Source organism: Ostrea edulis, chromosome 2, assembly GCF_947568905.1.
Source record: "Ostrea edulis chromosome 2, xbOstEdul1.1, whole genome shotgun sequence".
Taxonomy (NCBI): Eukaryota; Metazoa; Mollusca; class Bivalvia; order Ostreida; family Ostreidae; genus Ostrea; species Ostrea edulis.
Genome location: NC_079165.1, coordinates 103,603,513 through 103,622,555, shown reverse-complemented (window position 1 = coordinate 103,622,555; position 19,043 = coordinate 103,603,513). Strand labels below are relative to the sequence as shown.

The window sequence follows — 19,043 nt, the reverse complement described above, 5'->3', positions numbered from 1 at the left end:
ACTAATCAGATACATTATACACAGACAGACTACTAATCAGATACATTATACACAGACAGACTACTAATCAGATACATTATAGACAGACAGACTACTAATCAGATACATTATACACAGACAGACTACTAATCAGATACATTATAGACAGACAGACTACTAATCAGATACATTATAGACAGACAGACTACTAATCAGATACATTATACACAGACAGACTACTAATCAGATACATTATACACAGACAGACTACTAATCAGATACATTATACACAGACAGACTACTAATCAGATACATTATAGACAGACAGACGACTAATCAGATACATTATACACAGACAGACTACTAATCAGATACATTATACACAGACAGACTACTAATCAGACACATTATACACAGACAGACTACTAATCAGATACATTATACACAGACAGATTACTAATCAGATACATTATAGACAAACAGACTACTAATCAGATACATTATACACAGACAGACTACTAATCAGATACATTATAGACAGACAGACTACTAATCAGATACATTATACACAGACAGACTACTAATCAGACACATTATACACAGACAGACTACTAATCAGATACATTATACACAGACAGACTACTAATCAGATACATTATACACAGACGGACTACTAATCAGACACATTATAGACAGACAGACTACTAATCAGATACATTATAGACAGACAGATTACTAATCAGATACATTATACACAGACAGACTACTAATCAGACACATTATAGACAGACAGATTACTAATCAGATACATTATACACAGACAGACTACTAATCAGACACATTATACACAGACAGACTACTAATCAGATACATTATACACAGACAGACTACTAATCAGATACATTATACACAGACAGACTACTAATCAGATACATTATACACAGACAGACTACTAATCAGATACATTATACACAGACAGACTACTAATCAGACACATTATAGACAAACAGACTACTAATCAGATACATTATAGACAGACAGACTACTAATCAGATACATTATAGACAGACAGACTACTAATCAGATACATTATACACAGACAGATTACTAATCAGATACATTATACACAGACAGACTACTAATCAGATACATTATACACAGACAGACTACTAATCAGATACATTATACACAGACAGACTACTAATCAGACACATTATAGGCAAACAGACTACTAATCAGACACATTATACACATACAGACTACTAATCAGATACATTATACACAGACAGACTACTAATCAGATACATTATAGACAGACAGACTACTAATCAGACACATTATAGACAGACAGACTACTAATCAGATACATTATAGACAGACAGACTACTAATCAGACACATTATAGACAGACAGACTACTAATCAGATACATTATAGACAGACAGACTACTAATCAGACACATTATAGACAGACAGACTACTAATCAGATACATTATACACAGACATACTACTAATCAGATACATTATACACAGACAGACTACTAATCAGATACATTATACACAGACAGACTACTAATCAGATACATTATACACAGACAGACTACTAATCAGATACATTATAGACAGACAGACTACTAATCAGATACATTATACACAGACAGACTACTAATCAGATACATTATACACAGACAGACTACTAATCAGATACATTATACACAGACAGACTACTAATCAGATACATTATACACAGACAGACTACTAATCAGACACATTATACACAGACAGACTACTAATCAGATACATTATACACAGACAGACTACTAATCAGATACATTATACACAGACAGACTACTAATCAGATACATTATACACAGACAGACTACTAATCAGATACATTATACACAGACAGACTACTAATCAGATACATTATAGACAGACAGACGACTAATCAGATACATTATACACAGACAGACTACTAATCAGATACATTATACACAGACAGACTACTAATCAGACACATTATACACAGACAGACTACTAATCAGGTACATTATACACAGACAGATTACTAATCAGATACATTATAGACAAACAGACTACTAATCAGATACATTATACACAGACAGACTACTAATCAGATACATTATAGACAGACAGACTACTAATCAGATACATTATACACAGACAGACTACTAATCAGACACATTATACACAGACAGACTACTAATCAGATACATTATACACAGACAGACTACTAATCAGATACATTATACACAGACGGACTACTAATCAGAAACATTATAGACAGACAGACTACTAATCAGATACATTATAGACAGACAGATTACTAATCAGATACATTATACACAGACAGACTACTAATCAGACACATTATAGACAGACAGATTACTAATCAGATACATTATACACAGACAGACTACTAATCAGACACATTATACACAGACAGACTACTAATCAGATACATTATACACAGACAGACTACTAATCAGATACATTATACACAGACAGACTACTAATCAGATACATTATACACAGACAGACTACTAATCAGATACATTATAGACAGACAGATTACTAATCAGATACATTATACACAGACAGACTACTAATCAGACACATTATAGACAAACAGACTACTAATCAGATACATTATAGACAGACAGACTACTAATCAGATACATTATAGACAGACAGACTACTAATCAGATACATTATACACAGACAGATTACTAATCAGATACATTATACACAGACAGACTACTAATCAGATACATTATACACAGACAGACTACTAATCAGATACATTATACACAGACAGACTACTAATCAGACACATTATAGGCAAACAGACTACTAATCAGACACATTATACACATACAGACTACTAATCAGATACATTATACACAGACAGACTACTAATCAGATACATTATAGACAGACAGACTACTAATCAGACACATTATAGACAGACAGACTACTAATCAGATACATTATAGACAGACAGACTACTAATCAGACACATTATAGACAGACAGACTACTAATCAGATACATTATACACAGACAGACTACTAATCAGACACATTATAGACAGACAGACTACTAATCAGATACATTATACACAGACATACTACTAATCAGATACATTATACACAGACAGACTACTAATCAGATACATTATACACAGACAGACTACTAATCAGATACATTATACACAGACAGACTACTAATCAGATACATTATAGACAGACAGACTACTAATCAGATACATTATACACAGACAGACTACTAATCAGATACATTATACACAGACAGACTACTAATCAGATACATTATACACAGACAGACTACTAATCAGATACATTATACACAGACAGACTACTAATCAGACACATTATACACAGACAGACTACTAATCAGATACATTATACACAGACAGACTACTAATCAGATACATTATACATAGACAGACTACTAATCACATACATTATACACAGACAGACTACTAATCAGATACATTATACACAGACAGACTACTAATCAGACACATTATACACAGACAGACTACTAATCAGACACATTATAGACAGACAGACTACTAATCAGACACATTATACACAGACAGACTACTAATCAGATACATTATAGACAGACAGACTACTAATCAGATACATTATACACAGCCAGACTACTAATCAGACACATTATACACAGACAGACTACTAATCAGACACATTATACACAGCCAGACTACTAATCAGATACATTATACACAGACATACTACTAATCAGACACATTATACACAGACAGACTACTAATCAGACACATTATACACAGACAGACTACTAATCAGACACATTATACACAGACAGACTACTAATCAGATACATTATAGACAGACAGACTACTAATCAGATACATTATACACAGACAGACTACTAATCAGACACATTATAGACAGACAGACTACTAATCAGACACATTATACACAGACAGACTACTAATCAGATACATTATACACAGACATACTACTAATCAGACACATTATACACAGACAGACTACTAATCAGACACATTATACACAGACAGACTACTAATCAGACACATTATACACAGACAGACTACTAATCAGATACATTATAGACAGACAGACTACTAATCAGATACATTATACACAGACAGATTACTAATCAGATACATTATACACAGACAGACTACTAATCAGATACATTATACACAGACAGACTACTAATCAGATACATTATACACAGACAGACTACTAATCAGACACATTATAGACAAACAGACTACTAATCAGACACATTATACACATACAGACTACTAATCAGATACATTATAGACAGACAGACTACTAATCAGATACATTGTAGACAGACGACTACTAATCAGACACATTATAGACAGACAGACTACTAATCAGATACATTATAGACAGACAGACTACTAATCAGACACATTATAGACAGACAGACTACTAATCAGATACATTATACACAGACAGACTACTAATCAGACACATTATAGACAGACAGACTACTAATCAGATACATTATACACAGACATACTACTAATCAGATACATTATACACAGACAGACTACTAATCAGATACATTATACACAGACATACTACTAATCAGATACATTATACACAGACAGACTACTAATCAGATACATTATAGACAGACAGACTACTAATCAGATACATTATACACAGACAGACTACTAATCAGATACATTATACACAGACAGACTACTAATCAGATACATTATACACAGACAGACTACTAATCAGATACATTATACACAGACAGACTACTAATCAGACACATTATACACAGACAGACTACTAATCAGATACATTATACACAGACAGACTACTAATCAGATACATTATACACAGACAGACTACTAATCAGATACATTATACACAGACAGACTACTAATCAGATACATTATACACAGACAGACTACTAATCAGACACATTATACACAGACAGACTACTAATCAGACACATTATAGACAGACAGACTACTAATCAGACACATTATACACAGACAGACTACTAATCAGATACATTATAGACAGACAGACTACTAATCAGATACATTATACACAGCCAGACTACTAATCAGACACATTATACACAGACAGACTACTAATCAGATACATTATACACAGACATACTACTAATCAGACACATTATACACAGACAGACTACTAATCAGACACATTATACACAGACAGACTACTAATCAGACACATTATACACAGACAGACTACTAATCAGATACATTATAGACAGACATACTACTAATCAGACACATTATACACAGACAGACTACTAATCAGACACATTATACACAGACAGACTACTAATCAGACACATTATACACAGACAGACTACTAATCAGATACATTATAGACAGACAGACTACTAATCAGATACATTATACACAGACAGACTACTAATAAGACATATTATACACAGACAGACTACTAATCAGATAAATTATAGACAGACAGACTACTAATCAGACACATTATAGACAAACATACTACTAATCAGATACATCATAGACAGACAGACTACTAATAAGACACATTATACACAGACAGACTACTAATCAGACACATTATAGACAGACAGACTACTAATCAGAAACATCATAGACAGACAGACTACTAATCAGATACATTATACACAGACAGACTACTAATCAGATACATTATAGACAGACAGACTACTAATCAGATACATTATACACAGACAGACTACTAATCAGATACATTATACACAGACAGATTACTAATCAGATACATTATAGACAGACAGACTACTAATCAGATACATTATAGACAGACAGACTACTAATCAGACACACTATAGACAGACAGACTACTAATCAGACACATTATAGACATATAGACGTTTGTATATCAGTCAAGATACAATAAAGACACACAAATATTCAAATAATAATCGTATACGATATAAATACACAGACAATAAACACTAGACATCATTCAGATACAATATATAGGTAGATACACAGACACGTGGACATACGTATACTACACATATAAAGCCACTTGAATCAATGTCTAATTTATGAATGGTGTTAGGAACAAGAGACTACTTCCTTTCTTCGGATGTATATTTCCTTGTTTTCGTAATGTCTAAAGATGTTTTAGAATATATATTATGTTTTATATTTATAGAAATACAAACATATAAATTCAATCAAGCGATGGTTTCTGAATCATCACTTTGAATATGATTTATGTTAACATATTGAATTTCCGAGGAGTTGTGGACAATTTCATGTTTTGGCCCTATACCCCCCCCCCCCCCCCCCCCGTCACACACACACACACACACACACACACACACACACACACACACACACACACACACATTTACACTTCAAAGATTCATTCAAATCTATTCTATCAACTGAAACGTGGACGTATTACAGTGTTTTCATACCAGCACTGACATACTGTATACATAATACTTAACTCAATTCCAGTAAATTACATACTTTAAAACTAAATCACATTCCGATATCAATAACATAAACATCAACAATACTTGAATATTTCATAATATTATACCTCCACCTTCCATTGATATTGAGGGGGAAAAACCAGCGAGCTGAACAAACTACACCGTATATCACCAGACGAGTTTGATGTGAATATATTTTCTTCAAATATTTCAACATTTAAACGCCCGTATTTAGAATAAACAGTATGTCTGGTGAGTGATTTTGATACGATCATATGATTGCTAAAAAATAAACACTGTTGTAATATTTCAAAGTTTTAAATTTGTCATGACATACACACTGATTAAGCGGCAATCTTATGCACAGTACGTCAATATATCCGGTTAGTTGCATACCGTTTTTACAATGCATGGATTGAAGAAAAAAACCTGGTAGTCACACACGGAGTCAGACTGAACCAAACACATGATAATAACGTGAATCTGAAACAACAAGACATAATATTTATGTCCAGAATGAGTCGAACCTTCTCACTTAATCTGTGTAACACCATGAATATTAGTCTAGATATCTGGAACGAGGAGCTTGCAATGAAATTAGTACCAAACAATATAATTTTGTTCATTTACGTAATAGTTGGAGTCAGTGGAAATGGCTGTGTCATATTAACATACCTGCGTTCCAAACTTTGGAAAAAAGAAGAGCGGTATTTCATACCGTTCCTAAGCGTTGTAGACCTACTTGCGGCGTTTGTTTGTGCATCCTTTGGAATGACTCTGAACTTGAATCAGGCGACATTTCACAACACAATTCTCTGCAAATCTTGGTGGTTCTTCGCGGGATTCACGACCCTCTTGTCGATGTTATTACTAGTGGTTATTGCCATCCAAAGGCGAATGAGGATCTGTACATATCGCGGGAAAAGTATGGACTTCAAATGTCGACGACTCGCCTTGATGATGGTAACAGTGTCTTCTCTGTCTCTCTCTATTCCTATGCCGTATTTCTATGGAACTGTTTCGTTTCATGACCGAGTCAGGAATATTACAGGAAAACGCTGTAGTAGGATGGACGACGTCAACAAAGTAACGTCACTGATTTATGGATCAATTCTCATTGCTGTAGCTTTTGTTACGATCACTACATTGATATTGATATATCTAAAGATTGGCTTGGCTATTCATGCATATTTCAGACATTCGAGGCACAAACCTACAGAAATTAGAAATACTAATTTGGGAACTGTAGACGAATTCCAAATTCCCGAGGAAAGTAGAAATAAAGCAGAACAAAACAGCCAAACCAAAATGGAGCATGTCATCTTTCATTCATCAAATGAAATTGAAAATTGTGATAAAAAACAAAAGAAAGATTGCTCAGGAGGAAGTCATAAGCATAAAATAGAAAATGAAAAGATAAACAAAAGGACATTGATAAGAATATCCTTCATGTTTATGCTTATTACTCTTATTTTCTTGATTTGTTATATCCCAAAAGTTACAGTTATGTTTCTGGAGGCCAATTCTCCGAACTTCTGGGAGGAGCTCTCTGAAACTACACGACCTGTGGTGTTGTTTGTCTATAGAATGTTCATCATCAACAATGTCACAAACCCTTTTATATACGCATTCTTTGACAGAGTATTTGTTTCTAAACTGAAGGAATCGCTGTGTTTCTAATTTCTTTTTCACTTAAATATTAGGGATTTTACGTCTTGTATTCAAATATCTCAAATTTCTGGACATGTATATTTTCGCATGTGAAATTTATAATTCAATAAATACAAAAAATGAATCAAAAATCTTAAATCAAAGTCATAAAATTCAACTAACCAAACAACAATAGCAAAAGGCCAAGTAATGGTGCAGTTGTGTTTCATCTACCTTGAACTTCCGCTAAATTGTTGACATCTTTTTTGTTTACAATACTTTTAAAATTACTAAATCAGCATGACAGAATCAATCAAAAGTAAACGGCAACCACTTCTTGGCCAAAATGAAGTTCCTAGGAAAAAATTACCCATATGATTAGTACAAAGCAATATTTTTTCTTTTATTCTTTCGTGATATCATATTTTTATCGTTTTAATTTGAATAAAATCTCGGAAAAGTCACCAGAAAGAAAAGCGTTGGATTTTCAATTGATTGCTTATTTCAGAACAATTCATACATCAGGATGATTTTATGAAAAGATTATTTACAATATAAACTTTATAGGAAAACAATCACATTGGGACTTACTTTTGTCAATATTACTCTACATGGGAATTTACTTTTGTCACGCTACTGTACATGGGAATTTACTTTTGTCACGCTACTGTACATGCACATGTTTATATTACTATAGCGGAAGGAAATCGAGTCAACGTTAACAGTGTGAATGAAGTTGTAAATCGTATTACCCGTCCAACAAGTATTACTCAATTTATTTTTACTTCCTTGTATGATGATGTTCAGTTACAATCTCGTCAAATCATGTACGTTTTAAATCTTACATACCTATATTAATGTATGTATTCGCTATCAAGGGAATTTATCTATAAAAAAAATTTGATAGAATTATCGGGTTCTTCAGGACCTTGTTCATGCATAATATAGCCTTGTCTTGGTATTAGTTCAATGCACAAAAAACAGGAAACATTTCCTATCCTTGGTAACAGTTTGAAAGCAGTTCAAAATTTCATTTTATTAAATCTTTGATAATACAAGCGAATCATTACAAAAACTAGTAATCCTAATTGTTCGCATTGACAAATAAGTTATAACTGATTCGATATGCAAGAGTTTGTTCTGCGTGTGATCAGTTTTTAAATCGAGACAGGCTACAGACAAACAAGTTGATGGTGCAGGGGTTTCAACAGTCTCGTTCAAAGTCAGCGTTTTGCAACTTCTACGGTCGTTATAACGATCTAGTTTGCCAATACAACCTATCATTCGGGCAAATTCTGTCTGACGTGTTTTATACCGATTGTTAGGCCGTTCTTGCCACACGATTTATGATTACGCATAACTCGGTTTACCTGATCACGATATAGGGCTCACGGCGGGTGTGACCTGTCAACAGGGGATGTTTACTATTCCTAGGCACCTGATACCACCTCTGGTGTGTCCAGGGGTCCGTGTTTGCCCAACTCTCTATTTTGTATTGCTTATAGGAGTTATGAGCTTGATCACTATTCGTTACCTCCGCCTTTCATTGAGTGAAAAATATGCGTTTTGCCAAAATATTGAAAATTACAGCAAAACGCCATGCTTGTGATGTCAAAATTCCGGTTCTACGTCATATTGATAAAATCTAAAATAGCAATAGAGATTATAATGATAATAACAATGACAAGAATATGATAAATATTGGTATATATCATTGAATTTTACTTGAAACACGGAGTTTGATTGATTGAGCATACGGAAAAAGTTTATATTTTACAATCTAACTTGGTATGGGAACACGTTCTCTCAGCAACCCATGGCATCACTGCTTTTTTAATTAATTAACATCGCAGCACTGATGAAAGGTGAAAATAACGAACAGTGATCAATCTCATAACTCCTATAAGCAATACAAAATAGATAGTTGGGCAAACACAAACCCCTGGATACACCATAGGTGGGATCAGGTGTCTAGGAGGAGTAAGCATCCCCTGTCGACCGGTCACACTCGCCGTGAGCCCTATATCTTGATCAGGTAAACGGAGTTATCCGTAGTCAAAATCAGAGTGCCACGAACGGTCTAACAATCGGTATAAAACTCGTCAGACAGCATTTGACCCAATGATAGGTTGTATTGGCAAACTAAATCGCTATAACCACCATAGAATTTGCGAAATGCTACCTTTAAACGAGATTGTGGAAACCCCTCTATCATCAACTTGTTTGTCAGTAGCCTGTCTGGATGTAAAAACTGACAATCCACAGAACAAGCTCTTGTGTATCTTTGTAACGCTGACCTGAGTGAAGCGGTTCAAAGGTGAATAATCCTTAAATAAATACATAAATATGTATTTTCAAAACTTTAAACGTTTAATTACATACATACTAATTTGGAACTGTTGATGATATACTGTATAATTCAACGGGTTTTCTATTACATTGATGATATATGTATGCACTCTTACAACTTTAAACATTTAATTTTACTTGTTTAAAACTGTTTATGATATCATTAAATGCAATGGGCCTTTTTATCATTTTAATATTCATATTTACACCTACATGTATTAAAGAAACACGTATAGGTTTTGATTATATTCGTGTTCGTATAATAATACGTAACTCAACACATTATTGCAAGTATTTCGCTCCCACCATTAACACATTATCGGAAATTACGACACTTCATCAAATTAAAACTATCCCTCTTTTTTCTTTAAATCGGAAGTAAAACAAAGAAGACAAAGAAGATATGTCACGTGAATATATATATATATATATATATATATATATATATATATATATATATATATATATTTCATCGTGTTAAGTATATGTATCCCATAATTATGACCATCAACAGTTGGGAAAAAAATTTGTATTGATTTTATTTTAGAAATAGATGTATTGACATAGAACATAATTGAATATAAATCCAGTTCAATTTTAAAACAAAGACTGAGAAAAATCAATTGATATCTTATAAATTCTTCCATTCCAAATTTGAAAAAGTATTAAAGTTTAAAAAGAAGATATATGACATTGTGAAGCACTTTTATGTTAAGTTTGTGAGTAAAATGTCCGGAGTTTACACATCGATAAATTCTTCAAAAAGAATGTTTGATTCTTATAATTCCAATTCACTCACTTTATTAACCATTGCAAAAATTTGAATAGTTTCCCCGCACTATTTTTTTTTCAGGCGTGTATGAATACATCGCGTTTTCGGATTTATTGATGTATAAACTCTTGTTCAGCTTTATTTTTGTCCAATCAAAACAATTGTAATAAGTAACATTGGAATTATAGTTGATTGAATCTTGCCATATATATATATATATATATATATATATATATATATATATATATATATATATATAGCTCACTAAATTAGAACTAAAAAAAACCCAATAAAAAACCAATGGTAGTATAAAAATAAAATGTTTGTGGTATTAAACAGATGGATTATCCATGCATATCAAATGAAACAAAAGCATAAAGTATTCGGGCAAGCTGTTTCTTATTTGCAAACTTTAAACAACGACTTGATTTCTTTAGCAAATTGCTCGTCCAGGAATGCATAAATGATTGGATTAGTAATATTGTTTATGATGTACATCCTATACACAAACAGCACGCCAGCTCTAGCAGAATCTGAAAACTCCTCCCAGAACTTCGGGTTCCTGGCCTCTAGTAACATGATGATAACCTTTGGGATGTAACAAATGAGGAAGATTATCGTGATGAGCATAAACATCAGAGTGAATTTGTGTACAACTCGCTGGTTGTTCCTTTCTTTTCTCCGCTTTGCACTTGACTTATGAGGATTCACTTTTCCTTCAAGTTTTGTTGTATTTGTTGTAAGAGTTTTCCCTGTTGGTTTTATAGACGTTTGAGGAGGTAACGATTCGGATAATTCAGTGTTGTCCGTCTCGATAGAGTAAGTTCCATTTTCTGTGTCACTAAGTGGCACGTCGCTGCTTGGGATTGTGACCTGAGAGTGATCGATCCTGCTGGATTTTTCTGTGTCCGAACTGGTTGCAGGTTTGCATGCGGTTTTAGAATATTTGAAATGTGCAAGAATAGTGTATCCAATTTTGGAATAGAGAGAAACAAGCGTAATAATGCTTGTAACTGCTGTAATGACTACAACCCCTCCAAAGATCAAAGAGCCTGTTTTGTTGGTGGTTTTCAGCCTGCTACACCGTAGTCCAACGATCCCCTCCACATCATTAGGAAAGGGAACTGATCCATAAAAATGAACCATAGGTACAGCATGTAAAAACGCTAGTATCAAACCCAAACTTAAAGCAAATCTTTTCCATTTCAGAGTCATTTGTTTTCCAAGAGGTCTACAGACTTTGAGATACCTGTGTACGGCAATGATCAAAAGAAAGAAGATGGACGTAAAAGTAGTGAACGCCGCGAAGAACCACCAGGCTTTACACAGGTGCGTGTTGTTAAACTCGGCCTGCATCATGTTGAGAGCGATTCCGAAAGAAGCGCAAACCAAGGAAGCCCATAGATCCGCCGTAGCAAGGAATGGAATAAAGTATCTCTCCTCCTTGTTTCCTCTCATCTTAAATCCGTAAATCAGAATCACTGTAGAATTTCCCAACAAACCTGTTACAATATACAGAGACAAAATCACATTATTCAGGGTTAAACCACTGGCTAGTTCACCATTCCACTCATCTAACTTCTCCGATAAATACGTACTGTTGTCCATTTTCGCCGTTACTTTGTAATAAGAGCTTCCTGGTTCAAAGTAATTTATTCGATTTAGTTATTCATGGATATGCATCACTTGCGCTGCGTTTGACACGCGCAAACGCTCGATACTACGTTTTCTCTCTACCGATTGTTTAAATGTGTATGTAATAAAGGAGTTTTCTTTTCAAGTTTAGTATCATATTGTGTTCGATAGATATGTTTAGATTAGGCAATTTTACTGTAATAAAAGGTCTCTTCAATTTAGAATATGACATATCTATGCAAATTTAATTAAGATGAGCTATATAATGGCACAGATAGGGAGCATGATTTTGATTAGATATCAGTGTAGCCTTGCCATCCCTCAAATAAAAGAAATGGGAAGTCGCTAATATGTGGCATTCGGAAAACATTGTCAAACTACGTATGGAAATGTGACCACCTCTTTACCTGCGCAAATAGAAGTTTCCTTCAACATATAGGAGTCAAAACAGAGATAGAAAACTTACGAACATTAAAAGAATATATTACTGAAGATCTATGATATAATGGAACAGAAAAATGTTATTTAACAATATAGGAAATTTAACGAAAATTTAAAAATGTAAAACGATATTTACACTGCATTTCAAAAAATGAAGAATCACAAAAACTAATGTTTAAAAAAAGCATGTCATGTAAATAAATGATATGAAAAATATATGTTTATTTATATATTTTACGATATAAAAAGAGTATACACCATCAGACTTTTAGATAGGATGAAATTTTATAACAGGCTTCTTATCAATAACAGTCGTAGATTCCGTATCTACTTTTTTTTCGAAATAAAATTTATAAAGTATACCACGCTATTAACATTTGCAGCTAAGAATTGTCACCTTGAAATCGTGCACAGTGTATGACGCATGGTAATGAATGCTAGATTAAACATTAAGAATACGTAATACATGTATGTAAGGCAGAGCCCAGACACCTATTGAACTCTATTTTTTCTCAGTTTCGTTCAGTAACTTTAATTCCTTTGACAATTGCATGAACAAGGAAATAACTGAAGATATCAAAACAAATGCTTTTGGCTACGATAGTAGAAAAAGTACTAATGATTCACCCTACATTAGGTAGTGTTTGTTTTACACCCCACTGACAATTTTCCCCTCATACTGAGACTTCACCAGCTGTAGGGTGAGGTACCATAGTTCAGTACTTAGCGCTCAGGGTCATAGCAGAATTCTTTAACGTGCCAACGCCTGTCTCGACACAATTAATTAATAAATTAAGGTCATATTCGACAGACCCGTGATTTTCGCTTCTAAATCCTGAGCGCTTCGCTATGGAGCAGTCACTACATGTACATGTACCTACATGTATGTTTGACGTGGCCATGGCACGAGCGGAGCTCAAACGCATGACCTCCTGGTTACGGAGCGAACGCTCTACCACTGAGCTACCGCGACCGGTCCCCTGCATTAGGAGTGAATGTCACTGGTCTTTTTGATCTTACCTTTTAAAACAGAGGTTCAGTGTTATGGTAGGCGTTGGCACGATAAAGAAATTCTCACTGCTGCGGCCTTGGGGGTCATGCATTGATCAACATTGATACCAAGTTACCTACAGTTAGTGATTTTGGGATCAATATGAGTAAAAAATCCTTGAATGGGACGCGTTAAATACAATCATAAAAATCAAGTCCATTGGAAGCAGTGTCAAGGGGCATCGAAGAAAGTACAATCATAGTCTCCGATATTCTACGTAATGAAAAAAGAACCTTCTCTCCCTGGTCAAGAAATTCCTCAGATGGTGCAAAAGCAACCCCGTCTGAAATTATACCAGGAACATGCATATAATAATTGTCAAGTTTTTATCTAGTTGGTAAGATATAGTGATATCTTAAAATGTCGAATTATTATTTCGAACGGATGGAAAATACTTTTTCTGATGGAAGAAAAAATTTCCAACTGGATAATGTATTGACGGAACTATCGTTAGAGAGAATGCTGCTACATGAATATGAGTGGATCCAGAAATGTTCCCTAGGGAAATGGGTTTCATCCATGTATTTTTAGGGGTACAATTACATGTAAATATAAACATTTCAGCATTCACAAAATAGCGAGCCAGTGCTAAGTGCTAGATCGTAGTGAGAGCTCTAATGATTAAAACGTGTGAAAAAGCTGCATATTTGTCAAGAAAAGTTTCTTCTCACCATCTTAGAAGTCCCTCATTAAAGATGTCGGAGATCTTGCAAAGTCACATCTCATCGATCTCAGATTACGAACTTTTAAATTATCTCAATTCTATCCTATGACATATATTCAATGAAGGCCTTCTGGGATTGTGACCAAACATTTTTAACCTCGAATTGGGTCAAATGCTGTCTGATGTGTTTCATACCGATTGTTAAGCCGTTCGTGGCACACTGATTTTGACTGCAGATAACTCCGTTTACCTGATCAAGATATAGGGCTCACGGCGGGTGTGACCAGTCAACAGGGGATGCTTACTCATCCTAGGCACCTGGCCCCACATCTGGTGTGTCCAGGGGTCCGTGTTTGCCCAACTATCTATTTTTTATTGCTTATAGGAGTTATGAGATTGATCACTGTTCGTTATCTTCACCTTGCATTTATAGATTGAACTTTTTGGGTCTTTCCGGCAAGCTCGGGAGTTTTCAGGTCGTATGGGACTTTTATAAATATTATATTGATTGTTCTGCTGTTTTCTGCTGTTTTCCGTCACACTCAACAATTTTTTAGTTATCTGGTGGCGCCCAGATTTTATAGGTGGAAGAGAGAACCCAGATACAATGTACCTGAGAAGAGACCACCGACCTTTCGAAAGTAAACTGAGAAACTTTCTCACTTACCAGAGGTGAGAGGCCGTGTGATTTTGAGCGTGATCTAACCACTCGGCGAAGGAGGCCCTTATGAATATCAGAAGGTATATCTGGATACATATATAGTAGGAAAATATGTTAGGAATTCTTTTATTTTATATTTATGAGACGGCGTTGCAAGACTATAGCGATATAAGGCCTCAACCGTGCACATTCTTGTGCGCCGTAAATTGAAGGTTTTTATAAGGAGTGGATCCGTAGCTCTCTGATCTGTCCCAATATTTTTTCAGAGAGCTACAGTTCTGCAGCTACCAATCAACCCGCTTGCAGGCAAGGCCGGAGAATGTACAGCTTCAGCTCAGACTTTATCGCGCGCTTTGGTCATCAGACCTTGCAGTAATTACTTCCAAGAACAGTGTTGTAGGTGAATGGTTAGAATTTTCAATAGATAAGGAGTTTAGAGATACTAAATGCAGACCACTTGGAATGGATAACTACCAGTCAATCCTATTCTTCCGGTGAAATTTATGAATAAACTGGAAAAAATACAGATGAATCATGAAAGAATCACTGACACGTGATAACGGTAGGCGACATACATGTAAAATACAAACCTTGTATTTTTATATCTTCAAAAATTAAAAACTTGCATGACGAATTACATATATATGTATATAAACAAAATGTTAGCAATGCGCTTTTAAAACTGTTTTCTACACACATTTTAAGATTCTATTAAGTTTATATTTCCTTGGTGTTCTTTTTTGTATGAATTGTCCTCAATAGAAACAAAGACATGTAAATAAATAATGCACATAGTTTGGTTTCTTTTTACAGTTTCTTACACGATTTACAAAATGCCTTTATTTCTTTTGTAAACTTATTGTCAAGGAATGCATAGATGAATGGATTGGTAACAGTGTTTAAAATGTATATTCTGTACACAAACAACACGCCAGATCTTCCGGAATCTGTGAATCCCTCCCAGAATTTCGTATTGCTTGCCTCCAGTAGCATGATGATAACTTTAGGGATGTAACAAATCAGAAATATAATAGTTATAAGCATAAACATTAAAGTAAATTTATGCACAACTTTTCTGTTTTTCCGACGCTTAGTACTCGATAGTTTAGGTAACGGATTTCCCCTGTGTTCGATATTCCTTGTTTGTATATTTCCTGTTGGATGTTCGAAAGCTTGAGAGGTATACGTTGCCGAAAATCCGGTATTATCCGTCTCAATGGAATGGATTTCATGTTCAGTATCACTAAGGGGGTCGTCACTGCTAGATAACCCGCTTTGAGAGTGGTCAATTTTATCGCGTTTGCCAACAGTCTTCGTGTATTTAAAATGCTCCAAAATAGTGTATCCTATTTTAGAATACAAACAAATGAGAGCTACAATGAGAGTAATTGCTGTAAGAACGATGACACCGCCGAAAATCAAAGATCCAGTTTTGTTTGTGGTACTCAGTCTGCCACATCGAAGTCCATGGATCTGCCTCTCGTCATTCAGAAAGGATTCCGATCCATAAAAATGAGACATGGGAACAGAGAGTGTAAAGGCAACTGTTAAACCTACACACAGGGCACCTCTTTTCCATTTCAATGTCATCTGCTTTCCCAGGGGTTTGCAGACTTTTAAATACCTGTGCACAGCAATGATGAGAAGGAAAAACACCGATGTTAATGTGGTGAAACCTGCAGAGAACCACCAGGCTTTACACAAATGTTCATCATCAAATGTAGCCTGCATCACATTCTGAGCGATACCAAATGACGCGCACACAAGAGAGGCCAACAGATCCGCCGTGGCAAGGAATGGTATAAAGTATCTGTCCTCCTTGTTTCCTCTCATCTTAAATCCGTAAATAAAAATCACAGTGGAATTTCCCACCAAGCCTGTGAACATATATAGAGACAAAATGACGTTATTGGGAACAAGACTCCTGACAAGCTCACTGTTCCATTCCCGGACTTTCTCCTGCGGATCAGATGTATAGTTGTCCATTGCTTGAGACGTTTTCTTCGTATGCGTTTTCTGCTGTTATTTAAATCATTAAAGGAAGAGATTGGCTTTGTTAAAAGTGTTGGGACATGAAATAAGAAGTCAAGGACGAAGAATAATAAACACATATGGGTTAGGTTTTCACATCCCTATTTATCTATTCAAACCCAGATATAAATACATTGAAAAGACAAGGAATAGTTTTAAACACAAAACCAATAAAAGTTGTCATAAATGCGCATGTATTATCTGCATTATCGTTAATCTATTATTTCTATACAGTACTTAAAGATCTAAAACTTTAACTAACTTGAGTGATCTGACCTTTTGCATACAAATTATTCTCTCGGTAATTTGTAGAACTAAGTTTAGAGAAAAGGGGAATCCATATATACATTATTTGAAGGAATTTGGGGTGGAAATGAAAGGCGAATGTATATTTTGATTTTGTCCATAAAATCTTAGTATCAATTACGTCATAATCAACAGGATTACAGGGAAATAATGAAAATATATGATGGTTTTAGATGCGTAAAGATAATGAACAGTGGTCAATCTCATAAATAATCTCAAAATTGAGAATCTAGGGCAAACAGGGACCCATTGAAACGATCAGGTAACTAAGCGTATGCATCCCGTGTTGACCGCCATGGACCCTACATCCTAATCAAGAAAACGGAGTAATCCATAGTCAAAATCAATATGTAAAGAACGGCTTAACAATATTGCATGAAACCCGTCAGACCAGCAATAGCATCATATCAATAAAAACAATTAACACTGAGTTAGACATCTTTATCACTACACAAGTACTTGATTGTATCTAAGGTTACGTCGTTAACTATGGGAGTGTCCCATTTCAATCTCACTAAAGTATATGTTGTAAAAAACTTCCTCATATTTTGTGCGCAGTATATATAGTTATTTGTGATACACTGTATACTAATGGTTTTCACAAAACTAGAAGGGAATTAGATATTTTTATTTTTATTTTATTTTTACAAATTTGGAAATTCTTAACATCAATCAAATGACCTGTAATAGAATCAAAACATTAAAATAATTCAATACCGAGTGGAACACCTTTATCACCATGCATATACATGGTTCTGTTGAAAGTTTTGTAGTTAATTAACTATGTATTATTCCATTTAAATCTCGTCATATTCTCAAAATTCATCCACATTTTTGTGCTTAATACATGTATATGTTGTCGTTTGTGATATGTAATGTTGGTTGTCACAAAAGTGCCGGGAATCTAAAGTATTTTCACAATTTTGAAAGCTTAACAAAACATGATACTGATC

At 34.5% G+C, this 19,043-nt stretch overlaps 2 protein-coding genes across 2 annotated transcripts; both read right to left on the bottom strand.

Annotated features, from left to right (window-relative positions):
• Nucleotides 1-11,050: 11,050 nt before the first annotated feature.
• Nucleotides 11,051-16,094, bottom strand: LOC125681883 (probable G-protein coupled receptor No18). The gene has a single exon (XM_048922137.2). The coding sequence runs from the start codon at nt 12,907-12,909 to the stop codon at nt 11,701-11,703; it is 1,209 nt and encodes a 402-aa protein (XP_048778094.2). The 5' UTR covers nt 12,910-16,094; the 3' UTR covers nt 11,051-11,700.
• A 143-nt stretch (nt 16,095-16,237) lies between these two features.
• On the bottom strand, nt 16,238-18,524 carry LOC125680327 (cholecystokinin receptor-like). The gene has a single exon (XM_048919809.2). The coding sequence runs from the start codon at nt 17,737-17,739 to the stop codon at nt 16,561-16,563; it is 1,179 nt and encodes a 392-aa protein (XP_048775766.2). The 5' UTR covers nt 17,740-18,524; the 3' UTR covers nt 16,238-16,560.
• Between the last annotated feature and the right edge of the window lie 519 nt (nt 18,525-19,043).

Excerpts from the sequence above, each read along its gene's own strand:
- LOC125681883 (XM_048922137.2), bottom strand. The coding sequence starts at position 12,909 with ATGGACAACAGTACGTATTTATCGGAGAAGTTAGATGAGTGGAATGGT.
- LOC125680327 (XM_048919809.2), bottom strand. The coding sequence starts at position 17,739 with ATGGACAACTATACATCTGATCCGCAGGAGAAAGTCCGGGAATGGAAC.